At 53.2% G+C, this 21993-nt stretch overlaps 12 protein-coding genes across 12 annotated transcripts; 4 read left to right on the forward strand and 8 right to left on the reverse strand.

Moving 5' to 3' along the window:
- Nucleotides 1-172: 172 nt before the first annotated feature.
- On the reverse strand, nucleotides 173-2954 carry anxc4 (annexin ANXC4; the record flags this gene model as incomplete). Its single annotated transcript, XM_058478603.1, has 3 exons — nucleotides 173-466; nucleotides 529-1874; nucleotides 1952-2954. The coding sequence occupies 3 exons, from the start codon at nucleotides 2952-2954 to the stop codon at nucleotides 173-175; spliced, it is 2643 nt and encodes an 880-aa protein (XP_058326933.1).
- An 826-nt stretch (nucleotides 2955-3780) lies between these two features.
- aspE (septin) lies at nucleotides 3781-5527 on the reverse strand (the record flags this gene model as incomplete). The annotated part of the gene is made up of 4 exons (XM_058478604.1): nucleotides 3781-4687; nucleotides 4719-4997; nucleotides 5053-5160; nucleotides 5199-5527. The coding sequence occupies 4 exons, from the start codon at nucleotides 5525-5527 to the stop codon at nucleotides 3781-3783; spliced, it is 1623 nt and encodes a 540-aa protein (XP_058326934.1).
- Nucleotides 5528-8120: 2593 nt separating this feature from the next.
- On the reverse strand, nucleotides 8121-9325 carry N7468_009309 (uncharacterized protein; the record flags this gene model as incomplete). Its single annotated transcript, XM_058478605.1, has 4 exons — nucleotides 8121-8475; nucleotides 8555-8773; nucleotides 8828-9158; nucleotides 9235-9325. 4 exons carry the CDS (start codon nucleotides 9323-9325, stop codon nucleotides 8121-8123), a joined length of 996 nt encoding a protein of 331 aa, XP_058326935.1.
- Nucleotides 9326-10343: 1018 nt separating this feature from the next.
- N7468_009310 (DOPA 4,5-dioxygenase family protein) lies at nucleotides 10344-11091 on the reverse strand (the record flags this gene model as incomplete). Its single annotated transcript, XM_058478606.1, has 4 exons — nucleotides 10344-10591; nucleotides 10694-10751; nucleotides 10822-10954; nucleotides 11021-11091. 4 exons carry the CDS (start codon nucleotides 11089-11091, stop codon nucleotides 10344-10346), a joined length of 510 nt encoding a protein of 169 aa, XP_058326936.1.
- A 631-nt stretch (nucleotides 11092-11722) lies between these two features.
- On the reverse strand, nucleotides 11723-12232 carry N7468_009311 (DUF1993 domain-containing protein; the record flags this gene model as incomplete). The annotated part of the gene is made up of 1 exon (XM_058478607.1): nucleotides 11723-12232. One exon carries the CDS (start codon nucleotides 12230-12232, stop codon nucleotides 11723-11725), a length of 510 nt encoding a protein of 169 aa, XP_058326937.1.
- Nucleotides 12233-12704: 472 nt separating this feature from the next.
- N7468_009312 (RING finger domain protein) lies at nucleotides 12705-13514 on the reverse strand (the record flags this gene model as incomplete). The annotated part of the gene is made up of 1 exon (XM_058478608.1): nucleotides 12705-13514. The coding sequence occupies one exon, from the start codon at nucleotides 13512-13514 to the stop codon at nucleotides 12705-12707; it is 810 nt and encodes a 269-aa protein (XP_058326938.1).
- A 560-nt stretch (nucleotides 13515-14074) lies between these two features.
- N7468_009313 (uncharacterized protein) lies at nucleotides 14075-15433 on the reverse strand (the record flags this gene model as incomplete). The annotated part of the gene is made up of 4 exons (XM_058478609.1): nucleotides 14075-14747; nucleotides 14818-14896; nucleotides 14955-15268; nucleotides 15336-15433. The coding sequence occupies 4 exons, from the start codon at nucleotides 15431-15433 to the stop codon at nucleotides 14075-14077; spliced, it is 1164 nt and encodes a 387-aa protein (XP_058326939.1).
- Nucleotides 15434-15728: 295 nt separating this feature from the next.
- Nucleotides 15729-16714, forward strand: N7468_009314 (uncharacterized protein; the record flags this gene model as incomplete). The annotated part of the gene is made up of 3 exons (XM_058478610.1): nucleotides 15729-15944; nucleotides 15999-16218; nucleotides 16284-16714. 3 exons carry the CDS (start codon nucleotides 15729-15731, stop codon nucleotides 16712-16714), a joined length of 867 nt encoding a protein of 288 aa, XP_058326940.1.
- Nucleotides 16715-16987: 273 nt separating this feature from the next.
- On the reverse strand, nucleotides 16988-17888 carry N7468_009315 (40S ribosomal protein uS4; the record flags this gene model as incomplete). Its single annotated transcript, XM_058478611.1, has 5 exons — nucleotides 16988-17402; nucleotides 17524-17622; nucleotides 17702-17720; nucleotides 17782-17819; nucleotides 17875-17888. 5 exons carry the CDS (start codon nucleotides 17886-17888, stop codon nucleotides 16988-16990), a joined length of 585 nt encoding a protein of 194 aa, XP_058326941.1.
- A 293-nt stretch (nucleotides 17889-18181) lies between these two features.
- N7468_009316 (60S ribosomal eL21 domain-containing protein) lies at nucleotides 18182-19086 on the forward strand (the record flags this gene model as incomplete). The annotated part of the gene is made up of 4 exons (XM_058478612.1): nucleotides 18182-18217; nucleotides 18347-18414; nucleotides 18483-18530; nucleotides 18639-19086. The coding sequence occupies 4 exons, from the start codon at nucleotides 18182-18184 to the stop codon at nucleotides 19084-19086; spliced, it is 600 nt and encodes a 199-aa protein (XP_058326942.1).
- Nucleotides 19087-20743: 1657 nt separating this feature from the next.
- N7468_009317 (uncharacterized protein) lies at nucleotides 20744-20953 on the forward strand (the record flags this gene model as incomplete). Its single annotated transcript, XM_058478613.1, has 1 exon — nucleotides 20744-20953. The coding sequence occupies one exon, from the start codon at nucleotides 20744-20746 to the stop codon at nucleotides 20951-20953; it is 210 nt and encodes a 69-aa protein (XP_058326943.1).
- Nucleotides 20954-21522: 569 nt separating this feature from the next.
- N7468_009318 (uncharacterized protein) lies at nucleotides 21523-21870 on the forward strand (the record flags this gene model as incomplete). The annotated part of the gene is made up of 1 exon (XM_058478614.1): nucleotides 21523-21870. One exon carries the CDS (start codon nucleotides 21523-21525, stop codon nucleotides 21868-21870), a length of 348 nt encoding a protein of 115 aa, XP_058326944.1.
- Nucleotides 21871-21993: the final 123 nt, after the last annotated feature.

Consider the following 21993-nt stretch of genomic DNA (forward strand, 5'->3'; position numbering starts at 1 on the left):
GAGGCTTTTCGGGCTTTTGAGAATGGAAGAACAGAGATTGGAAGTTGAATAGGATTATGGACTTTTATTGCATATACATTAAATATTATGAAAACCGACTCGCTGGATGTTTCTCACCAGCGACAGAGACATCAAAACCCAGGCACCGCTAGTCAATGCAGAACTTATGCCCTTAAGACGAACTATGCACGAGCTCAATACAGAACTCTCCCCAATCGCTACCCCCGCTAGACGTCATGATCTCTTCGGCGATAGCTTCTTCGATCCGCTCTCCATACCGGCGCCTATAGTCCGATTTCACCTGCTCAAGGTGCCGTGGCTCCCAGTGCAGGCGGACCAGACGGGAGATGAGCAGTTCGGAGCGCTCGCGGCCAGACTTCGATTCACGGAGGGCTTGGTGGAGGAGGAGAGCGTCGCGCATGGGACGGTTGATGGCACCGTTGAGAATATGAGCGAGGGTTTCACCCTGAAGGAGAGAAATCGTCAGTTTGGGACACGAAAAAGAAAGGGGGATGGATAGGAACATACAACCAGGTTCCGCGACTTGGCAATCATGGCTTTCGCAAAGTTCTGCTCGTAGAAATGCTCGTACGCACGCAGGACTTCTCGCAGATGTGAGTCGCTCCGAAGAACGATGATATTGATCATGGCCGTTTCGCCTCCTTCGCGCGAGATCAGTGCCCGATGCAGATCAGCCACGTCTTGTCGGACAAGCCGGGTGTCCAGCGGCTCGCGTTCCTCCTGGCGGCGCTCTTCAAGGGCCAGGAGCACCGCAACACGGAACTTATCCGCGCGCAGTTCGGAGCGCATGCAGCGTTCCAGGCTGTCTCCGTAGCGTGTATCACGGAAGCAAGCCTTGATCTCGCGGATAGCGGCGTTGGAGCGGCCGATCAGGGACTCGATGAGGAGTTCTCGTCGAGAGGTCCCCGCTTGGTAGTAACAGTTCGCCCAGTAGGCTTCGGATTCCCAGCGGCCAAGGGCTGTAGCGTAGGCGATTTTGCCGAAGCTGGAATTGCCGAGCTTGAGGCGGAGGTGCTTTGCGAGGTTGATGCCCTTGCCCTGGACCTTGACACGGGCTTTGTATTCCGTGCGCAGACGCAGGATTTCGTCGCTGGTGAGACGGGGGAGAACGGAGGTAATAGCTTTGTTGTCGATGTTGCGGGTGTGATTGAGGGCCTCCTGCATTGTTTCGGCATCGGCACCGGCATCGTAGAAGGAGACGCGCTTGCGACCGCTTGATGGGGAAATGAGGACCATGGCATCTTTGTCGCCTGCGCTCACGGACGAGTGCGAGTCTCGGGGGCCATGGTTGGAGGTGCTGACGGTCGGGCGGCGGCGAGACTTGCCTTCCTTGCGGTCGCGGTCGCGGTCACTGAGCTTTTCTTTGCTGCTGCGGTAATCCCGGTCCAAGTCTTTCTCGCTCGAGGACTTCGATCGAGAGTGTTTCTTTCGTCGGCGGGTTTCGGAGTTGGATGAGGTGCCGTCAAGTCCTTCGATGTCGGAGATGTCCTCGTCTCGTACTGAAGGGATCACGATTGGAGAGGGCATTGGGGACATCGATTGGTAGGTGCCACGGTAAGGCTCAAGGAGAGGGCTAGCTGGTGGATGACCACCAACGGCCTGGGGACCGCCGACCGCGAGGTTATTCGACGAGACCGACAGACTATGGGGACGACCGCCGGATCGTCGGCCACCGGGCGCAATCTCTAGAAACTGCTGCTGCTGCTGCTGCTCTTGTGGCTGAGTGATAGACGCAGAGTGAGAACGAGCACGGGAATGAGACGAGGGCTTATCGGAGAACTGAGGCTCGTTGGTATACCGGTAAGGATAGATAGCTTGGTCGCCCTGTTTAGTAGTAGCCGCATAATGGTAGTCTGGCACCGGGTTTTTCGAGAACTGTTCGTTGGCCGAGGCAGTATAAGGGATCTTGGGTGCGGATTTCGAAGTGTACCTGACATTTCCCCATCAACGTGAGCATACTGGTATTGATTCGGGTTCGCATATACACCCGCTGGCTGGGGCGGATATGGAGCTTCGGGACCTGGAGCAGTACGATACTGCGAAGGCGCGTAAGGCCCACTCGTAGCAGGATGCTGTTGCTGCTGCTGCGCATACTGTGGCGCTGGGAACGTGGGAGCCGTCGAAGGCATGTTAGGGTACGAAGCCCCGGGGAATGTACCAGGCATGCCACCACCAGCCTGCGAAGAGGGCGGCACAAAGCCCGGCTGCTCGCACTCCGGCACCGGTGCCCAGTCTGGAGGAACCTCGATACGCGACTGAGGGCCGCCGGCACCAGGCTGGCCAGGCTGGCCAGGCTGAGCATGGAGGTAGTGCGACGGCTGCGCATACTGGTACTTCCCGGGCTTCGCATAGCTGGGGTGACTCCCCGGCGCATCGCCATAAGCGAGATCGTCATCAACCGACTCATCATCTGATTCATCCGACTCATGTCGTGGGCCACGACCCCCGGCCGGCGATGGCGGCGGACGCGAGCGCCCTGGATACTCACGAGGCTGAATCGTCCTCAAATCACGCTCATCGTCCGAGATCTCGTAGCGATCGCCGCGATGGCGCGTCTTCTCGTCATTCCGGTCACGGTCGTTGCGCATCCGATTGCGATTTCGGCGGTCCTCGTCGGAATCGGAATGTTTGACGTCGTATCGTGCAGGGCTGCGCGGGGCTCGCGAAACGACTTTCGCCTCATCTTTGTCGGCGCGCAGTCGACTCTGCTTCATCAGCTTGTACTGGCGCTCGATCTCGGCCTCTTCGTCCGAGTCATAGCTGCGGCTGGCAGGCCGGGCTAGCTCGGGTGCGGAGGAGCGAGGGCGTGAGTCGCGGGACCGTGAAGGTGAGGGCGACGGAACTCGGTTGTCGCGTGAAGCTGATCTCTCACGGGTTCTACCAGGGGACTTGGAGCGGCTGCGCCGCGGATCTCGCACCTGGAGAGAGTCCATGGTTCCAGCGTTCGGCGGTGGGGTTCGCGCCGGATCAGGGTATTTGTTTTGGCGACGCGAAGTATACAATCTCAGGGCAGTCTCTTTCCTACGGAAATGAGGGAATGAGGCAACTGAGGCAGAGAATTTGAAAGGAAAAGGAAAAGGGTTTGGTTGCACAAGAATAAGCTGGAGGCTGGGATGGCGCTTAAGTGTGTGAGAAGCGGGGAACCTTGGAAAGAGGGTAAGTCCCGCTTTTGACCTTCACAGAACAGAGAGGGAGGAAAACATGAAACCCCAAGCGTGATCATCCTCGTATTCTGATTTCCTTCTGGGCCAGGCGCCGCGAATGTTTTCCCTGAACGGTTCTGCATCGTCCAATCTTAGAACACGCCCCTCCCTGAGCCGCAATCGCCCCCGGAACGGTTGGCTGTCATTGGTCCAACGAGCTCCAGCTGCTGTAGTCTAATGCAGGCCGGGGCGCTTCCAGGATTGGCCGCGGCTTATGCACTGCTAGGCCTACGCGGTCAATTGATAATCAAGCCGAGCAGGACTGGGAAGATCTACGATTTACGAGTCAAGAACAAGTCCACTCAAAATAGAATTATCGCGGTAAGCAAACGTAAAGGAGTACAATGGCTGGAGACTCTCGAGACTCTCGATGTAACACATTTGGTCCGTAAGAAAGAAACAGAATCACAAAAGTAAAGACAAATCAGAAAGGGATCCACGGTCGATTGTGGCTTTGGCAAAAGGGTTTGGGGTATGGGCGAAGTAGCAAGCTATGCGAACAGGGTAAGAAAAACAGCGGTATTAAGACCTCTTTTTTTAGCGCGTGCGACGACCATCACGAGAAGGTCCCAGGCGGCCTCCATAAGTCTGGCGGGGGGGCTGGCGCAGGCTGTCCATTGCTCTTAAGGCGGTTGGTTCTCCAGCGCTCGTACCATATCACACGGCTGGCCTCACGCAGCTCCGAGCGCCATTCCTGGAAGACCGAGTCCTTCAGGCGTACAAAGTCGCAATGTTCAGCATTGTAAGGGTCGGCAAACCCCCAGGGGAACCGTCGACCAAGAGGCTCTTCTCCGGACGAAAGAGAGTGAGGGTCCGGGGAGAGAATAGAGAAAGGAACATGTGGGTTGGCGGGCGCAGCCTTGGGCGACTCGGGAACTTCTTGCGCAGGAGCGGGTTGCTCAGTTTTGACTTCCTTGGCCTCAGCTTCTTCCTCCTTGGCCTTCTTGGGCTCCTCGGCATCCCCATCCTTCGCTTCAGCTTCGCTCTCCTTAGGAGCTTCAGATTCCTCCTTGGCTCCCTTAGTCTCGGCATTTGCAGTAGTCTCAGGCTCGGTGAGCCCCGTCGGGTCGGCTTCTTCTTGTACATCTTCATCCTCCACACTCTCCGAATCGGTGTACTCCTCCTCTTCCTCTGGATCCTCGAGAGTCAGGATCTCCAAAGGGTCGAGGTTGGCTTCTTTCAAACTCTCCCAAACTGCCTTGCGGAGGTAACTCATGTGAGCAGAGGTGATTGTATCCGCCTTACTGATGACCGGAACCACGGTCGTCTTACCGAGCATAGTGCGCAGTACATCCAGGTCAAGATGGTGGTCCAGAATACCAGTCACAGGAGTGTCGGTTTCCTTGCGCTTGCCGTTGCGCGCCCGCTCTGCAGCGGCAAAGTTTTCGTCTAGGCGGACAGGGTCGAGGAGAAGGAAAGTACAGTGAATATGAGTATCGCGAGCACCGGGGGGAGCGCACGACCTTCATCTCTTCAGCCAGGGTCTCCTCAAACTTGCTCTCCAAGAAGCCAGTCACGCCGCGCATCTGCAGGTCCACGATGTTGCGTTCGAGGCCGTTAGAGTCCCACAGAGTCAGGCCGACGCGCTCGCCGTCAATTTCGGTTTCAAGATACTGCGAGGTGAAGCCTTCGTAGGTAGAGGTTTGATGCTGCAGTTCCTCGAGCTCTTCAGGGGTTCGGGTGGGGTGCTTGTGGGCGGGCATGGTCAAGGCCTTGCGGAGGAAGTTGAGGAACTCAGTTTTACCGGAGTTCCTAGCGCCGACGACCAATACACTGTCCTTTCAGTTAGCCACATTAGACCAAGCAGATGTTTCCTTGAACCGCTTACTTGTACGGAGTGGGATCCTTGCGGCGGCGGACACGACGGGGGCTGTTGACCGTGCTGAGAGCGCTACTGGCGTAACTGTAGCGGCCGCGGTGGGTCATGCTCTCCGATCTTGAATACGGATCGAAATCAGGCGTGGGCGAAGACACCTTGATGGAAACGCCAGAGTGAGGGCGAGGAATGGACCCCTGGACTCCCAGGGTGTCCCGTCCTCGCCTCCAAAGGTCTCCAGCTGCGGGGTGGGGGATAGATCGGGGAGGCGGGGAGGAACTTTGGGCGCGTACGACTCGCGCTGGCGGCGCATTTCCTCCTCCATCATTTGAGCCTTGGACATCCGCTTGCGTGCAAAAGATTTGCGGTTCTCGGCGAGAGGCTCGGTGGATTTGGCGCGGCGGAGAAAACCAAGCGACGCACGGTGCTGGTTTTGGAGAGATTGTTCGGGCGAAGAAGGCGCGCCTTCGGACGGGGAGGTTGCCATTTTGGACCGTTGGTTATGTTTTTTCTCCAATTTACTTTTAAGTTTGTGTATGTTTCCCTGTAGCCCCAACCTCAATTAGTTTCAATTGTTTACCATGGCACCCCATTGTCAGTGGTCAACACTCCGTTTGTGTATTTCCCCCACCATATGATCTTGGCCACTTACAGCTTATCAGCTCACAACGAACATATACTATTCCAAGGTGAGTTCGAAAGAGTCCCAACGGTTGCAATTTATCCTTTAGTCCAAAATTGAAGTACACCACAGAGTTCAAACTGCAGTTGCTTCGCGACGGAGGGGGAGGGGGCAATTGCTGGGTTGCGATTTATGGACGAAACGAAAGTGATGCTGCGACAGCAGACAAAACGAGAGGCAGATCGTGATCAAATGGCGACAAAGCTCGCAGCCAGTGTGAGATGTCAATAGGGCTGGTCGTCACTACTGGAGGACGGACAGGGGAAAGAGCAGGACAGAATTGAAATCGGGGGCGAACAAAAGTTTCCCTCGAAAGCGGGTCTTTTTTCTTTAATTTGGGAAGGCTAAGGGTTTGATAAATGGCCTGCTCACAGCGTCCGACTACTGCGGCGCATGGAGAGAAGAATGAAGAAAGAAAAAAACGAGAGGTCGAGTGGATGAAAGGAAGAAAAGCCCGCGATGCGGAGGAATTGGTCAATAGTTCTTTTAGGCGCCACGGAGCTACGGGGCGCTCTATTAAGATTATGGATCTGGGGTTCAAACAAGACGGAGGATGCGACATGCGAGTTGCACTTAGTATACATATTATGCTGCTAACACACTCATCTACAGGACTACTCACACACTCCAAACGCAAGAAGCCCAAGTCCCAAGCAAAAGACAAGACAGACAGGGTGTCACAAACATTCAGGGGTAAAAAGGTGTTGCTGCCGGTCCAGAGCCCGAGCCGGTCCCCCCCACTTGGGGCAGCTTGAGTGGATTGCTGGGATACGGTTCGCCCACCCTGGCGGGCGACTAACGCCCAACTGGGCAACCTGCCTTGTCGATGAACCCAAGCACAGCTGAGCCCACGAACCAGTCCAATTTGACTTGACAAGGCCTGTAGCTGCCATCCTCGAAAACGTGATTGCATTCCGATCCACCACGAGGGAAAAAGGGGGCATCGCGCACGTGCCACGGGCCGTTGGAAATCTCCATGACTGGTTCAATCGGGCAATCTCCATGACTATCTGCATTTGAACAAAGCCTTAAAACGGTTGTTATCTGCAATGGTGATTGTCTCAACGCCTCACTTTGTACCCCTGCGAACTTACTTTTTGCCATGCTCTCATCATGCCGGTCCGCAGGCCCTCCACCTGTGCAGGCGATGACGGGGTCCATGGGGGGCCATGAATGACTTACAAGCCGGCGGAATCTCACGGCTCTGCAAGAATGGGCGCAGAGAGATCTTTTGCAAGTTGATTCGTCTGGTGGATAATTCTGAAACGGCGTTGAAACTTTTGGGCCTAGCTCGCCGAGCTACCGGTTGATCAGTCGCAGATTGCGTCGCCTACTCTTGCCCCGTGAATTTTAGCAGACAGTTGGGCTCGAATCTGAATTTGCAAGTGGCAAGAGACGCCATTAACGCGCTGCCTATGCCGCAGGAAGCTTCCTGAATAATTTCTAGCGTCTCCAAGGTTCCAATGCCACCCATACCTTGCCCTGGATGTCCACGCCTCGCTTCTTTATTCTCTTCGCTGGTTTCAAGAGCAGAGAGTCTTTCAATGGACTCAGTGTTCATTCCCCTTCGGGCTTCAGCTGGCGTAGAACAACTCAGCAATGCCCCTTGGGCCTTCGTAAATCCGCAAATCGCAGCACAGGTCCGAAAGTGCGTCTTCTGTGGGGCACGCTCACCCGCGGAACCACAGGGGGAGCTTAGGTACAAAAGGGAGGTGGTAGCTGGAAATTGCTCTGTGATTTGATTCAGGGGTACCTATCGCCCTCGCTTGATTCCTCTCATAAATCAAGCAGCAGGACTAGGCCTGCCTTGGCTACTATTATCCAAAGACATTATTGCCCTGGAGCTGCTAGCAGAACGCCGCACGGTGCTCTGTGGTGGAGCGAGAGTGGAGCTTCGGGCTCCATGTGGTTAATGCTTAAGAGGGCATCTTCCATCCTTCAAACGTACACTGGTCTTTCCAGGCAATGGATCATTCTCACCAAACGACTATTTGTTCTCAATAACAGATTATAGCTTCATAAATCTCCAGATCGGAGAATTTGCACCATATCCCCCGCACAATTGAGAGCTGGGACCGGATGCATGGTTCACGATTGCTTCTGCGCTCACACTCCCATCCGTGCTTAATTTTTGGCCTAAACGAACGGGGGTGCAGGACGGGGTGCAGGTGATCGACTAGCCAATTGCTAGTAGCTTAGCTACCGGTGGCTTCGCGTCCCGTTCCTACCAAGACACGGCTCCTGCTTCCAATTCCTAGCCGCGGCACGAGTAGCATAATCAAACTCATAATCATGACATGGATTATTGATCGATTAGACATCCCTAAATACTAACTAGTTATCCTATGTCCATTATAACCCCCATTCCGACTACATACACCCCCATGTCTGAGCCCCACTAAATGGAAGTCTCGTTGCCAGCTAAAACAATCGCATCCCACACAACACACGGGCTGGACGGACAGACCTCCGTGCGGTTCAGGGTCTTGAACTTCGGCCCATTGGGACCAGCGACGTACTCCGCCTGTCCGAAAATAGTTTTCTCGTTCTTGGGCTGGTCATCGCCCCATCCACCGTTGAAGTTCAGCCATGCGACGGGGGTATTGTCGTCGCCGGCTGTGAACGTGCCGGACGACGCGTCGTAAGTGTAGGCGTAGGCGTTCAGGGTTGGGTCCCAGAGGACACCTTGGTCGGAGTAGTCGAGTAGAGGGCCGTCGGGGAGATCGATCCCGGGGATAGTATGGTCGTGTTGGCTATATATGTATGTTAGGTGGATCATGCCTTGACGTTGTGCCTGCTTCTGAGGAGATCTGTAAGAGGGGGGTGTCTTACCCGGCATTGGCATAGTTGGCGTGGGTCCCGTTGCCTGAGTAGGACAGGGGTCGCTGGCCGTCTTTCTCGACGGCGTCGTAGGTGAACGCCTGGCCGCTGGCATGCTGGCTGAACCACATGGCCTGGGGCTCGCCATTGGAGAAGCGGACCATGTTATGTTCCCAGTCGCCGATGTGGTCACCGAACTCAAGGCCTAGAACCTTATCGCCCTTGTTGTATCTGGGAAAAAGTCAGTCTCGTCAGCGACGGGCGACGAAGAACGAGCCAACTTACGCATAGAAGTAGAAGTAAAATGCGTCCACAGCGCCAGACCCGTGGTCGTTCACGACGATAGCGCAGGCGTGAATATTGCCAGCATTCCCACTGCTGTCGGGAGTCACACCGAAAAGCCAGGATGGCATAGGTCTGGCAGCGATGCCGCCAGCAGTCGTCAGATAAACACTAGTATTGCCCAGATCGTTCAGCTGGTCCAGGTTATCCAGTGTCAGAGGCGAGGGAGCCCCCTCAATAGCAGTCCAGTTGACCTGGGGGGTGGTATTGTCTAGCTGGGCCTGCAGATCACTGGGACGGTATGCGTCTGTGCTATACAGCCAGACTTTAGGAGCTGCCTAGGAATCAGAACTTAAACGAGCGTATAGGCCTGCCACCGCGAGCCCGTTCCAGTTATTGTACGCACTCACCATAGTCGTAGACATACTGCGGGATAGTCGCAGCAGCCCTCGCCAAAGGCAAACTTGCGGCGAGCGCTACGGAGCTGGATACCATACGCATTGCGGCAGATCCAAATGCTGGACAAAGTCGATATGAGCGAGAGCTTAATTTACTCAGGTCCTCGAAGCGGCCCGGGTTCCCTCGCCGACTCTTTATCTAGATCGCGATCAGCATGATCTTATCACACGACGTGGGCATGAAGGGTTTGCCCCAGGCATATTACACGTACTGCAGGTATGAAGTTGGGCCTGCCGGGTATGAGTGACCAGCAACGGGAGCTGCCAGTGGGCGACGATCTCTGTTTAAAAGGGTATCTCGGCCTTGTGCTCAATCACACCTTGCCGGGGCCTCAATCGTAATCGGCCTCAGAACTCTCGATGGCATCGGCGACTCGGAGAGAAAGTGGGGACCCCTCCATTACGACGAATGGGGGGGGGGTTATATTTTACTCCGAGGTCCGTTAGCCATGCTTTGGAATGTTACATGCAGTTATTGGGAGGAAGCGATCGGCAGCGCCAGGAACAAGGGCTGGATGGATCCTGTGGGCGCAATTTGCATTGTGATTGGGCTTGCGGGGTCAAAAGTTTGTTCCATTCACGATTCCCTTTTAGTTCGTTGTCTATCATATGCAGATGAGGCGTGACTTCCGAGATCCTGACCTTGTCATCTGGCAGAGGTCAGGGCGAGAGAGACTGGAGTCGACTACTCGCCGCTAATACAGTTGAAGGAACGCTGGAGTCTAATAGCACTCAACTGCCTGGGATTCAATACAGATCTCCTCAAAGTTCCAGGCACATCAGAGGTTAAGGGGAAAAAAAAGAAAAGAAAAAGAAAGTTGCCCTGCGCCCCGCGAACCCACAGCCAAGACCCGCCAATGACATGACGCACAGGCATCAGGTACCCCGGTCCGCGCCTTTAACTGGACAAGGCTATATAGAATCGGTCGTATAGAAGAACCGAGACGATGAGCAGTCCGGGATGCGATTTGGTAGAACAGTTATAATACATGGATGATCCGCTCAATAGAAAGTTGATCTCTCCATTCTGCACCCTCGCATTAATTGTTTCACCCACCCATTTACCCGAAGATTCGCAGGTCTAAAGGAATCTTATCCCCCAGCCATGTCGCGCGTTGGGTGTGGTTCCGCTTTTCCTCGGACTCGATTGTGTTCGGGTGCACCAGTGCGCTAAGCGGCCCGCGATGAATGACAAGCCAAGGGATGAACGCACCGAACTGAGCCGGAGTGAACAGATTGACTTCAAACATAGCGACCGGGTGCGGACCAACGGGGCGATCAAAAAATTTGTAGATGCGCAACTCAGGGACTGGGCAGGTCAGTATCAGGGCAGAAACGGGTTGGAGTTGTGGAAACAAATCAGGCCAAACTTAATGGATCTCCCGGTTTTTTGTGTGAGGAATCTACTCACATTCTCGGCGAATTCGCTCATGCAGGGCTCTCGCAAAGGTAACTTGCTCCGGGTTGGTCTGCGCTGGTCAGCAATTCTGATCAGCGGCATCTGGTTGCTAGTCACATAGCGTTATGTCGGGTCCTGACCTGGTAATGATAGATGTGGACATCAAACCCCCCTCTGCGGTCTTTGGCGAGAGGATTCGGGAACTCCTCGTATGCCTTGCTCAAAACACCAGTTTGCGGGTTGACGAGGGACTTGCCATCTGCTGTCTTCTCTCTAGTGCAAGATCAGTCGTCGGTCACCAGCATTGGCCCCTCCGAGCAATGGCTTGAATATACTTACTCTGTCAGTGGCTCCAGGCCCTCGTATCCCTCTAAGGGCGAAGGATACTCAAACGCAAATTGATCGGTCATGATGGATGAAGTTGGTGAAACCTGAGATGGCGTGCTGAGGAAAAGCGGGAGCCCCTCCCATACGGTTCAAAGTATATCAGTACCTCAGACTAGGAACCAAATTAACAAAACACTCTGTGGCGTTTGGAGGCGGAAGCCGTTGGCTATTGTAAAAGAGTTGCAGATTAGATCCGAGTTATCAATCGAGTTATCGATTCTGATCAATCAGGGTGGAAATTCGGCTGCTCCGCCAATTCCCCGTCAATTCCGCGCTCTGACAAAGCTGACGAAAGCCGCGGAATACAATCCATGGATCTGGGGACATACTGGGTCTGCATCTACTGTGTATATACTGTTGCACCCTGTAGGACTCATCTTAGATCGGTCGAATCTTCCTTTTGTTCTCAATGTCCGGGTGGCAAATTCCACATAAAAAGACAACCTCATTTTCCGAGTCCAACCCACCTTACCCCGGCACCGAGGACGGGTAGTTATATAGAGTCATATTACTCCGGATTGGTCAATCCTTTATTCTACTGCAAATAAGGCACTGATATTGCTATATAGCTCAGGTTCGTTCATTTCTGGTTTTGGCGACTTGCTCAGTACTAGCAGCGACCTCGTTCCCCCCAACCACTAAAAGGCGAGTTGATTAAGCCAAGAAATGACCCAAGTAATCCGTCTTGCCCAGCGGGACGCCTTCCTTCCGCAGGATAGCATAGGCGGTGGTAACATGGAAGAAGATATTGGCCTGCATAATTTGCGCCGCCTGGGTACCGGTCGATTCCCGCTCCATGGGGCCTATCTTGTATTTCCTAACCTTCTCCACATGCTCAATGATGTACGCATTGTCCGCACTGTCGAGCGCCTTGAGGGCACTGTCAATGTGCTCGTACAGCTGATCCCAAGTGAGCTCCTCGACCTTGGGGAATCCGTCGTTGGGACTGGCGATGGCTCCGTCGGTCAGAGCGGTCAGCGCCCAGAACACCGAGGAAGTGACCGCGCGGACCTGGAAAGTGAGGGGATGCATGTCGTCGATGATGCGCTTGTCGGGGAAGCTGGCGGAGTTGGGGTGCTCCTGAGCCTTCTGCAGGCAGTGCCTGAGGGCTTGCAGGGCATTCTTGGCGGGCTTGAGGAAGCCGTCTTCGACGGTGTAGACCATTGTGGAGGAGGATGGATGGGATTGGCTAATAAAAGACAGTCTTGATGGCGTTATTTGAGTCTACAATGGCTAACTTCGAAGTTTAAGTACCCCTCCCCGGCCCCACACATCTGCATAGCCTGGCTTATGCAACTTTGATCCATCGTCGAGCTTCCCGGGCCAATTCGGGGCCCGGTTAGGCCGACGTTCCTGTGCTTACACCAAAGGATGCACCCTATTGAGCGTCGACCGGGCAAAAGCCTTAATGTCCTCCACTCAGTGGTCCTGCTTGCCTATGAGGAAATCGGACAATTGAGAAGCGAGGCCGAGGCTTCCCAGGGCTCTAAAGCGGAGTCACTCTTGGTACGTCAGCGTACCGTTCGGCGCAGGCAGCCCACACAAGGCTGTGTTCGTGATTTTCCATCACCTACACAGTATGAAAACTGTCAACATCAAACACGTCTATTTTAATTCCGCAAATACCATGCCACCCCTAGTTAAACGAAAGAAGAAAAACTACCAGTATGGGTAAAATGACCGGCTCATTCCAGGTATTCTTCTGCCCACTCACTGATTCTTTCTCGGCACATGGGACAACTATTATGTTTCCAAAGCCATGGGCGATACACACCCCATGGAACATATGATGACAAGGAAGCTCAGTGATCAGTGTATCCACATCAGGAGCTACCGTACAAATAGCACACACACTCACACAATCCACCAGCTTCTGATCAACAGTCCGCTGGGGGAGTTTCTGAATCAACCAGCCCGGAATGGGCGGCGCAGAGAACATCTCTTGCCTAATATCTTCAAAGTCAGAGTCAATTGCAGTCAATTCATCAAACATCTCCGTATAGAGCTCAAAAATCTCCAATGAAAATTTGGGGAAATGGTGACCAGGAATCCTATTCCCTCGTCTGTGAAGGATCATCAGGCTCAGGATTCGGAGGATCTTCTTCCTCTCATCAACGGGCCACCTCTCATAGAAGATACTAGCTTTCTTTTTCGCGGCGAGCATGTTTTTCTCCACGTCTGTCAGTATCCCGTATTTACTTTTGGCCTTGAAGCCGCCTTCTCCCCATTTGTCTATGTGCTCCAGCGCCATCTTGAAAAGGTCTTCACCGAGGCTGGACTTGTCTGCACAGACGCGGTAGAGATCGCGGTCGTTAAGCCAGCCAAGGGCCACAAGGACTGCGTTCATCTCTCCAACTTGAATTTCTAAGCTAAAGGAGGCATTGGAGGCAGGGACTTGTTCAAGTTGCGGACTTGGAGGCTTTTTCGTTAACCCGAACTTGAACATGACGGACGGTTGTGCCTACTGATTTGTAAATTAAACAGACTAGGCTCAAGGGAGAGCTGGCGATTAGACGGCTGTGAATATAAGAAGGCCTAGTCCTTGGAATAGACAGCTGGAAGCTCAGGCCATTTCATTGTCGTGGGCTTTTATGCGAATCGGCTCCAGGTTTCTTTCATGAATGCTCAGGAAATATGCCCCCTACCCAAGTTGCTTTATCCTTTGACATCATTTCTTGTTTGATGGATAGTACTCTAATGTTCTGTCTTGCAGCGTGTCACGGGCGGGTCTTTGGATCTACTGGAAGGTTCTTGCATGTGGACAAAGGACTCATGGACTGTTTCACTGGCATTTCGTGTTTCATTTCAAGAGCAGGGGTATCCCTCACTGCAAACAAGTGTCTTCGGGGTTTAAATTAGAATACAAAGCCTGTGTCCGAAATTGATGATATCGCTCATGCACGCACGTATTGATTAGAGAGGGGCTGGTTGTAGTTGGAGATCTGGAGAGACAAGCAGAAGTGAGAAGTCCAGGGGTAGATTATCAAGGGAGAAAATATGAAAAAGCTACCATTGGGGGCGGACGTCAGTATGGCCTTGATCATCCGTGAACTTGCCTCGATCCCACTCTCGGCCCTCACCTTTCCGCGACCACCGCAGGCCTTCAAGATCGGGCTCATCGGACACTGTTGCTTTAGGTGGTTTTGTGACCCTGTTAATCAATGCTTCGTCGAATCCAGCTGCACGCAGCCTTGCTTCTCCTCTCTGCGTCCAGTATGCTCGATCGCGGGAGACCTCGGGAGACAAGGATGACTCCGACTCACTGTAGACCCCCATAGATTGACGACGGGCTGATGGACGATCCGGAATGCTCCTGCGAGGCTGCTCCACATCCAAGGCCGGGTCGTAGTCTGGCGCGAAGTGGGAGTCGATCGTGCTCGGGTTGGCGTTGTAGATTCCTCTTCCGCGGGATCGGACAGGCTCCTCGCCGGCCTTCGGAGGAAGAGGGCCGATCAAGTCATCCAAAGGATCTGATTCGTCGCTCGAATGGTACTTACGGCGTTTTATGATAGGCAAAGATCGTGGCTCGGTTGCCGTCGACTTAGTAGGAACGGGCCGACTTTGATGGGCCGATCTAGCAGCAGTGTCCGACTCATTGCTTGAAGAATCCCTGCGCCGGTGTTCTGCGTGTGAGGACCTGCGATCCCGAGAGTCAGGCCCCTCGGCCGCGGAAAGACGACTAGCTCGAGATGATTTATGAGACCGTCTACCGGACGGAGAAGAGGATCGGCGTCTCTCATGTCTCTCACTGCGATAAGACCTGGACTTTCGACTGGAATAAGGGAACGACTTCGAGATCGTGAAGAGGACCGGTTTCGGTGTCGAGGTCTATCTCCCCGGGATGATCGGTGTCGAGAGTGCTCCGATTCCTGTTCTTTGCGGTCACCAACGTCATCATTCATTGTATCACTCCTCGGGGGCCTGCGTTCATTTCGATTTTTGTTTCCACGCGAGTCGCGATAGCCTCCACTCTTGTCCTCACTTGGTATCTTTCGGTCGCGGCGGCGAGAATCACGGTCACTTCGAGGATCCTGACGGGTACGCTCCGGGGCTCGTTGAGACTGCTCTTGTAGGCGGCGTTTGTGGTCTTCTGCCTCTTTCTCTTGCTTCCGCCTCAGAGAAGCATTATGGCTGTCGGTGTCTCTGACCAAGTTGCGAAAGAACCGCGCATTAATTTTTGGCGCGTGTCTTGCTGGTCCACTGGAACAAAGTCAGCACGATCAAGTTGTCCGAGCCCGTTTTAGATAGACGCAGCCTTGGAACTTACCTTCTGGGTACATATGCCCTTGTGCCTTCAGCGGAGGACCTCTCAAAACTCTCGCGCGCCTCTTTCGCCATCATCGCGGCTACTTCATCATCGTCCATCTTCGAGAACAAGAGTGCAGCAGATGGCCGCGACTATCCTCCCAAATTCAAGCGAAAATGGTCTAGCCCGGCATCAATTCATAGCACGAAGAGGAACGGTCAGAAGAAAATCGCGTAGCGGGGTTTGACAGAAGAACAAGTTCACCTCCAAATAATCTGGAGATAGGCCCCAGTATGGTCACGTGCTTTGTTATCGATAAGCGGTTCCCGCATTGTTTACGCCCGCGCTTGCGACACCACTAAATATTCAAAACTTCTGGACCCTGTTGTTTCCTTTTGCTGGAGACGTTGAACCATGGCCAATGAGGCACATGAGGCACTTGCTGCCTTGAGAAAGCCGCAGAAAGAACAAGGCGATCTGAAACAACTAAGTATCATTCGCATTTCGGAGCCTATCTCAGATGTCGGCGAGTCGAAGCAGTCGCCCTCGAAACGACGATCCGACGTGTCGATGTCCGACTGGAGCGATCCAACTCCTGCAGTTCTAGAGGCCGACTTAACGCACTACAAGGTATATACTGCATCGCGCTACAAATAGGATTCTTGTTGATATGTCTGTGCGCAGGAACTATTTTCAAAACTACGATTTTCATACCTCGAGCAAGTGACCAAGGAGAAATTCTTGCGCGCGATTGTAGGTGATCCGCCTCTGGTTGTTGGCCATAATGAGAATGTCGAGTTGGAGGGCCAACTAGCAGAGGTGAAGGCCGAGCTCAAGGCCCGGAAAGAAGAGGCTCGAGTGATGATTGAGGAGATGGAGAGAATTAGTCGCGATTTGGCGCGCAGTAAGTAGGGCCCTTGCTTGCAAATATAGCTCGTAGGGGCAGCCGCTGAGGGATGAATGCTACAGGATATGAGATTATCGAGCTCCAAGAAACGCAATTGTCGACCCTCCCTGACTCCATCGAGAACCTTGAGTCTACCATTGCCGGTCTCAAAGCAAAGCAAGTTGCTACTATGGACTCCTCTGACCCACGATCGTCACAGAACCTCTCTCTTCCTGCTACCGTGCAGCTGCTCTCGGAGCGTGAGGCGGAATTGGCGGCTCTGAACCGTCAGATTGCTGCTGTGCAAAACTCGCTGCCACGTAAAACACGAGAGGCCGAGGCAATCGAGAGGGAATGTTCGGTGCTTGAGCGCCGAAAGGCTGAAGCGGTGACACAAGCACGCGAGGCTTACCGTAAGAAGCAGCAGGGCGAGAGCGACGGGCTGGAAGAGATAGGCCGATGGTATAGAGGGGCAGAGGAGACCCTGAAAGAACTGGTGGGCACAGAGGGGTAGCGAGGTTGATTACGATAATACGACGAAATGAGGGGACAAGGCGTCAAGGATCTACTGTACATATACGAAAACCTCAGCCGTTAGGGCAACTGGAGATTACTGAATGCAATGGATTCGGGTCTCGAATTTAAGCCATCTGGCTGGTATGTATTCATTTGATTTGCATGATCATACAACATGAAAAGCTTGATGCTGCAGTCATCAGGCCCAGGGTATTGATTTGCCCAAAGCGAAACCCGTCCGTACTCCCATTTTTCTTTTTTAGAGGATAATTTACTCCTCGTCCTCCTCCTCTTCACCGTCATCACCACCACCGGCAGCAGCGGCGGCCTTCTTGCGGCGGGTACGGCCGGGACGGCCACCACCGAAGGGAGAGGTCAGAGAGAAGTCAATGTGCTTCTGGGAGTCCAGGCGGACCATGAAAGAGGGCACGTTGACGATCTGCTTGCCGACACGGATGTGGCGCTGCTTGATCAGGACACGGGCGTGGTGGATGGACTTGGCGAGGCCGAGCTTGTAGACACAGGTCTGCAGACGACGCTCCAAGAAATCCTCGACCTTGAGGGCCAGAACGTAATCGAGCTTCATGCGGGACTCGTCGAGCACACCGATACGGACCAGACGGCGAATCAGGGCGTTACCCTCGAAAAGACGCTTGGGGTCCTTCTCGTCAAGGGTGAGGAGCTCACTAAATTGGAAAAAAGTTTCTGGTTAGTACGTACTTCAGGAAGCCCGGTATTATCGCTCGACAAGAAAAAAAAGAGCAAAACATCCAGGGCAGTATCCGCGGGGTGGGGGCCTCCACATACCGAGCAGCACGACGAATCTTGGACAGGGTAAGCTGGACACGCCAGACCTCACGCTTGTTGCGGAGGCCATACTCTCCGACAACCTTCAGTTCAGAGTCACTAAGAAATAGCGGTTAGGCAATTGAACACACGACATAAACAGAAGCACGCTTCTGATCATTGGCCGGAGAGTACTAACAGACGAGCCGACTCATAAGCTGTGAAAAAAGTTAGTCTTCGACTGTCGTGCAAATGCGAATTTCGTCGGGTTGGACTTACGGCGACGGGGGACCTTGTAGGTCTTGGAGTAGACACGGCTGTAAAAAGAAGATTAGAATTATCCTCGTCATCACGAAGCATCACGATACTCACGGAGCAGGGGCCATGGTTGCTGGGTGTCCTGGTTGTCGGTTGGGCGCACTGAAAAGAATCCAGAGTTCGAAGTGATGGGAATGGGTATCTCGGTTAACGCTGTGCTAACGCTAGTCCATATTAGGAAATATCCATTGGGGCAAGAGAGCATTAGGGCACACTCATATAGTTAGGGCAAGTCAAATTTCTCGGCTAGCTCCACAATATCATCACATGACACACGGACGGTGAAATCCACCTCCAGGTCTGACTTTGATCATTTTGGAAGGCCGACTCACCACCAGCATCAACCACCAACACCGCCGTCATGCCTCACTCCTACGGTCTGCGCGCCGGCACTCGGGTACGTCTACAATACATCCCATCCATTCCCTCGATTTTTACGCTTTCGACGATCCGGATCTTGTGACGAGAGGACATGCAATTTTGTGGAAGGACGACATCGAGACCAACTTACTGACCAAATGAACAGTATGCCTTCAGCCGAAACTTCAAGGAGCACGGTATGATCCGTCTCTCCACCTACCTGAAGACTTACCGGTACGATCGCTCAAGCCCCGGAATCTCGAATTGAAATGGTGGAACAACGTATCTGACAAGTTTTACAGGGTTGGTGACATTGTCGACCTCAAGGTCAACGGTGCCGTCCAGAAGGGGTCAGTACTCTCCGAATCTCGCATCTCGCTTGGTCCTATCGTTACAAGCGCTATGGGATCATGGCTTCGCGATGGAAATGAGCATGAATAACTGAGATGTATCTATAGTATGCCCCACAAGGTCTTCCACGGCAAGACTGGTGTTGTCTACAACGTCACCAAGTCCTCCGTCGGTGTCATCATCTACAAGCGTGTCGACAACCGCTACATCGAGAAGCGCATCAACGTCCGCATCGAGCACGTCCAGCACTCCCGCTCGCGTGAGGAGTTCATCAACCGTGTCAAGGAGAACGCCCTCAAGAAGAAGGAGGCCAAGGAGAAGGGCATTCACGTCCACCTGAAGCGCCAGCCCGCCGGCCCCCGCCCCGGCCACGTCGTCTCCCTTGAGGGTAACGCCCCCCGAGACTGTCGCCCCTATTGCCTACGACACCCACATCTAAGCGAATCACGAAAATGGGACTTTGGGTTCGGTATGCGTGGTTGTTCGGTGTTTTTTAAACTGGGTTTTCGCCGTTGTTATCCACCCAGCGGGGTGGATTGCACTTGGGTTGCATGAGACGACGTTAAGGGTCTCGGATGCCCTGGGTCATCTCACGCCTGTGCATAGATTCCCCTGAATGAAACAAAATCAAAAATTTTCCGATTTCAATTGCTTTTGAAGAATTGAGATGTATGAGCTATCTGACCACTAGTATACGTAGACAGCTGTCAACCGTAGGTTCTTGTGTTGATATCGTCCAATCTTCGGACCGAACCGGTGTATAATACTTCACAGAGCTCAGGATGAAGTACTGACCGGCCGTAGTCAATTTTCCAAGACTCAACTGCTCGATTTTTAAGCTTTGACTCGGTCTCCTTGAGCTGTCCGAGTCACGCCAGGAGGTCAGGTGGCAATATCCATGATTAATGCGATAGAGAGACCCATCATGGCCTCTTCCTAATCGCCTTTTTGACTTGAAGAAAAGAGGAGAAGGCAGCCCTGGGGGCCACTAGAATGAATAGAAGGAACAGAAAACCAGTTGCTGAAAATGCAGACGCGTTGTCCCCACGTCAGTCTTACGCTTCAATGACTAGTTTTTCTGTGGATATTTTCATATAAGCATCCTGTCTGGCATGCTTTGGCTTCGCGGATACTGACCGAAATTCTCAAGGTAGAAGGCGAAGTGCGTTACAGGGGTCTTAACAACCATATAGAGCTATGGACTCGTAAATCATAAATCCCGCTCAGAGTTCTGTAGGGTTGTCCTCCGAATAGATTGGAGTGGCCCGTCGGCTATGTGCAACCTGAGGAGACTTGAGTAGCCCTGGTGCTTGAAGACACCATGCGCGAAAAGAGACTACTCGTAAAGTTGATAGGTCAAAATTGAGGCTTGGTATTGATGGCAGCAAGTCTTGGGTTCCATCGCATGAAGCTCGGCTGCATATTGGACCCCGCGGCCTCCAACAAGCTTGAAGTACTACAGCTTCATAGAACCTAGGGACTTGCAGTAATCAGGCGAATGCATCGAATGACACCAAACGGATCTCGGCAAGATGCCAGATGCTCGATCCATGTGACGCATAAATTTCCTCTTCCTAACGCATGCAGACTGGTAGGGCGACGGGGCCTTATGCACGGAGCTAGTGATGAAGCTAGGGATTAATGCGAAAGTACCACGTTCTGGACATGGGTTATTCAGCCGCACTAGTTAGTTATATCTGTGCCTAGCATGCAAGGGCCCTGCGAGGGCCTTGTGCGACCTTTGCGTAGGAGTGATGTGATAAGTCTGTCGTGTAGCGCGTTTTTGGTGATATATTGCGGGAGCCCAAAGGCCGGTCCTGATCTCGCTCTGCTTTTCAAATCCCAGGTTGTATCCACGGGACCCGCTTGAAGTATTCTAACGAAATCCTGTTATTCCAAGCTTTGTACCTCGGCAGTTGTTGCTCTCCGATCTAGCGGCGGTGTGGATAGAACATGCGGACGATCCTGCGTGGTTTAGACCTGCATACATTGGCTCGATTATGGAACACACGACTGGACTAGGACCATTGCGGCAGACGATTTCTTAGATGGTGGTGGGTAGCATGCACGGTCTCGTCATCCTCAAGAAAAAAAAAGAGGATCTGCCAATCCTTGTTCCGGTCGACTCAAAAACTGTACACTCCACGGGGACTGTATGGAGCCACAGGATATGTTGCATCGACTCATTTTTGAATCCTGTGGCCGATACCACATGGAGACACGAACTGGCTGCGCGGGGAATTATTACACATGGTTCATTTCCCCTGGAAGCGCAGCCGGACGTATCACAGATCGCAGAGGATTCAAACGGCAAGTGGAACCGCCCTGGATCGCGGGACCGTCGGGTGTACCGCTACTTGTGACCACGCGACCCCGTCTTTCTTGGGGTGCAGTTGCCAAGTACAAACTGAGATGGGGCTAAGGGGACTTGGAGTACTTGCCCCTTTTTATACTCTCTTCGATGTGCCTCTTCCTCTGGAGCTGACGCGTCGTACCCGGTCTTTCTGCAAGGGGAGCGTCTATGATTTGAAATATTCAAATCATCAGAATTTCCAGCTATCTGCTCCTGCAGGTCCCCGTGTGAAAGATCGCCCTTCCAAACGAGATTTGCGCCTGTCAACCACACGATTACGCACGAGATGGCTTCGATGGCTTCAGCCAAATCCGTAGATGTCCGAAATCCGGATCCACTGCTGATCTTCCCCGCAATCCTACTGTTCCAAGCACTAGGCCGTACGGAGTAATTAGGGCCTGATCCTATCGACATGCAGAAGCAGGACTCTAGTATGCCACCGCTAGGGAAAGACCTCGTCGCATGATGGCATCACACCCCCTAAGCACTTTCCTCCTGTCCTCACGAGCCTATCAACCGTAGAAGCCCAGGGTCTCTTCCTCGGCCAACCTCGTATTCATCTCCTTCAGAAGCTTTGATTCTTTCAGCCACACGGGCACCACTGTCATTTACTCCGCATCTTTATTTTGCGCCATCCCATGTGCTCAGTCACCTGCAGCTTATCCACCCGAAGCCACAAAAGCGGGCGCTCTCACTCGCTGGCGCCACAGTCGGTCGATCCACGCATAGACCGCCGTTTGTTCTATGCGGCCAAGCGGAGGCTGCAGAATTCGACTTGTCTCGGAAATAGGGCTCTTCAGGTGTGCATTCCCTCCCTGTGCCCACCCATCTATCCCAATGGGTCTTCCACCCCTCGCGTCCAGTCTGTCGGCGCCTTGCCATTTGGCCGAGTGTGCGGCATGAGATCCTGTATACTGGGTGCTGATGCTGATCAGCCGACTACCCTCGGAACTTTCATTCAGCCTGCTGGCCCGACTGCTCCATAACGTTGCTGTCGGAGTTAATTCGCCCTGTTTTATTTTTTTTTTTATTTTTTATTTTATTTCCCCCTTTTTTTTCCAAGAGACGGCCGGTGGCATGCGGGCCTGAGACGGACCTATGAGCATTCA

This window comes from Penicillium chermesinum (assembly GCF_028974085.1).
Source record: "Penicillium chermesinum strain IBT 19713 chromosome Unknown utg000007l:1.0-2695246.0:1.0-2697696.0, whole genome shotgun sequence".
Taxonomy (NCBI): Eukaryota; Fungi; Ascomycota; class Eurotiomycetes; order Eurotiales; family Aspergillaceae; genus Penicillium; species Penicillium chermesinum.